The 2,500-nt window shown below is 42.1% G+C and overlaps 1 protein-coding gene across 1 annotated transcript in view; it reads right to left on the reverse strand.

Annotated features, from left to right (window-relative positions):
* Positions 1 to 2,500, reverse strand: part of zranb3 (zinc finger, RAN-binding domain containing 3) — a 68,337-nt gene that overhangs the window by 46,858 nt on the left and 18,979 nt on the right. Inside the window, exon 6 of the mRNA XM_062527573.1 lies at positions 2,308 to 2,479. Within this exon, the coding sequence (XP_062383557.1) occupies positions 2,308 to 2,479 (172 nt within the window). The remainder of the gene's footprint in view (positions 1 to 2,307; positions 2,480 to 2,500) is intronic.

The following is a 2,500-nucleotide window of genomic DNA, read 5'->3' on the forward strand; positions in this document are numbered from 1 at the left end:
CTCCATCTTTCCCTCCCTCTCTTTCTCCATCTCTCTCTGTCATTTATTCCATCTCTCTTCTGTGCACAGCTCTCTGTCCCTCTCTCTTTCTCTTTTCTCATCTCTATCCATCTCTTCCTCCCTCCTCCTCTTTTTTATATCTCTCTCTCTTCCTCTCTAATTATTTTTTCCCTCCATCTGTCATTTTCACTACGTCCATCACACATACACACACACACACATACACGCACACACACACGCACGCACACACACCTATGGAAGATCTGCAGCAGGGGTATGAGGCTGTGAGTAGTAGTTCAGTCTGAGTGTGGTGTGTGTGTGTGTGTGTGTGTGTGTGTGTGTGTGTGTGTTACCTTAGCAGCATCTTTGTGCAGCTTGAAGGGACAGGAGTGTATGTCTGTGTACATTCACTCATGTATGTCTATACGTGTATGTGTGTGTGTGTGTGTGTGTGTGTGTGTGTGATTTAGCTATTTTGAATACCACTTTTACTCTGTAGCACTTTGATTTGTTAGATTAGTTGAGAATGTGAAGTGCATTACAAATAAAATTTAATCATTATTATTATCATCATTATTATTATGATTATTAATATTGTTATAATGTGTGTTAGCTTGGTGGCGTCTCTGGGCAGGTCAAAGGAGATACTCTGGATTCACAGGAGTGTGTCTACAAGTGTGTGTGTGTGCATGTTATTGTGCATTATTGTATTTGTTATTAACCCTATGAGCCCTAAGCTGTTTTAAGGGCATTTTCACTACCTCTAGTTAAAAGCATTTATCCTGGTCATTGTAAGTGCCATTCACACATGCTACATATCGTTTTTTTCAGCACAGTCTAGGCTATCCAGATCTGCCACAATATCATGTATAAATACTTGCATTGATTTGATTTAGATTTTTAAATAATAAAAATTTGAAAAGCGTACTATACAAATTCTTACATTTTGACGTGTATCTCACCACAGCAAGCTCACATCTCGACGAAACTTGCATGGTTGTGTAGGCCTGACTGTCCTGAACACGGCAATATAAGAACCATGGTGGAGGTATACTTTGGGACTGAGCAATTTACAGAAATATGTGGTGTGTGCCTTCCAGAAATAAATGGCAATTTTTATTTAGTGATGAAAAAATGTTTTTTTGGCACTTTTTGCGCTCCATATTTGTGACACTAGCTGATCTGACATGACTTGTTTGCGGTAGCACACATGACGTGCACAGATGATGATTCTCTATAATATTTGTTTTACTGCATTGCAATGAAGAAAGTAAAGGCAAAAAGTGTTTATTTGTCAAACAAATTTGGATTCAATATGAGTCTTGAATTGGATACCATACAGGAGTTTGCTAGGATCTCAAAACCGTGTTATGAACGTGACTTGCCATAGAGAAACACATGATAACATTGGATTATGAACATAGGCTATTATGCCACACAAAAACACGAGGTAAGTGGAGCTAAATGAAGTTATTATTTTGCTGTCACTTCGTCTGTTTTATGGCCTAGAAGGTTGTATTTGGTATCTGTGGATAGCTCTACCTCTCCTCTTTCATCTGACATGCGTGCCATATCTTTTTGATCGCGATTTCACGAGGAAATCAAACGAGAGTAAAGGTAGCCAAAGCTATATGACATTATTATTTGTTTGTAACTTCGTCTGATTTTATCATACGAAATGATCAATGTATTTGGTATCAATGCAAAGCTCTGCTTCTCCTCTTTCATTTGATATGCGTGTCATGTCTGTGCGATGCGTGGTCCGCGAGAAATTCAAGCGAGAGTTCTGGATGCTCCGGTGAACGCAGAGCAATATAGACTGTAAATATGATATACTTTGATTTAACTTCATGATTTTATTTAATTTTTATACTTGATCGTACAGACAAGTGTCTAGTATCGTTGGAAAGCCCCAGTTCTGCTCTTTCCTGCAATATAAGTCTCATCTCGCTGTGACTAATAATAGCGGAGCAATGTAACAAAGAAAATGTGTGCGTTTTTTGACGTACTTTGCGTCCGTCGGGCTCATAGGGTTAATGTATCATTATTAATATGATTATGATGTGTGTTACCTTGGCGGCGTCTTTGGACAGGTGGAAGGGGATGCGCTATGTGTGTGTGTGTGTGTCTGTGTGTGTGTGTGTGTGTGTTACCTTGGCGGTGTCTTTGGACAGGTGGAAGGGGATGCGCTATGTGTGTGTGTGTGTCTGTGTGTGTGTGTGTGTGTGTGCTACCTTGGCGGTGTCTTTGGACAGGTGGAAGGGGATGCGTTATGTGTGTGTGTGTGTGGGTGTGTGTGTGTGCTACCTTGGCGGCGTCTTTGGGCAGGTCAAAGGGGATGCGCTGGCGTATTTTGGGGGGCAGCTGCGTGAGCACCTGGGCCTTGTGGCGGCGGATCATGACCTCACCCAGCCGCCCGTGCAGCTCCTCCAGGTGGGAGGCGCCGCGGCAGTCCCACTGACGACGCGCCCCAAAGTATCTGGAGAGGGGAGATAAGGGA

Source organism: Sardina pilchardus, chromosome 23 (assembly GCF_963854185.1).
Source record: "Sardina pilchardus chromosome 23, fSarPil1.1, whole genome shotgun sequence".
Lineage (NCBI taxonomy): Eukaryota > Metazoa > Chordata > Actinopteri > Clupeiformes > Clupeidae > Sardina > Sardina pilchardus.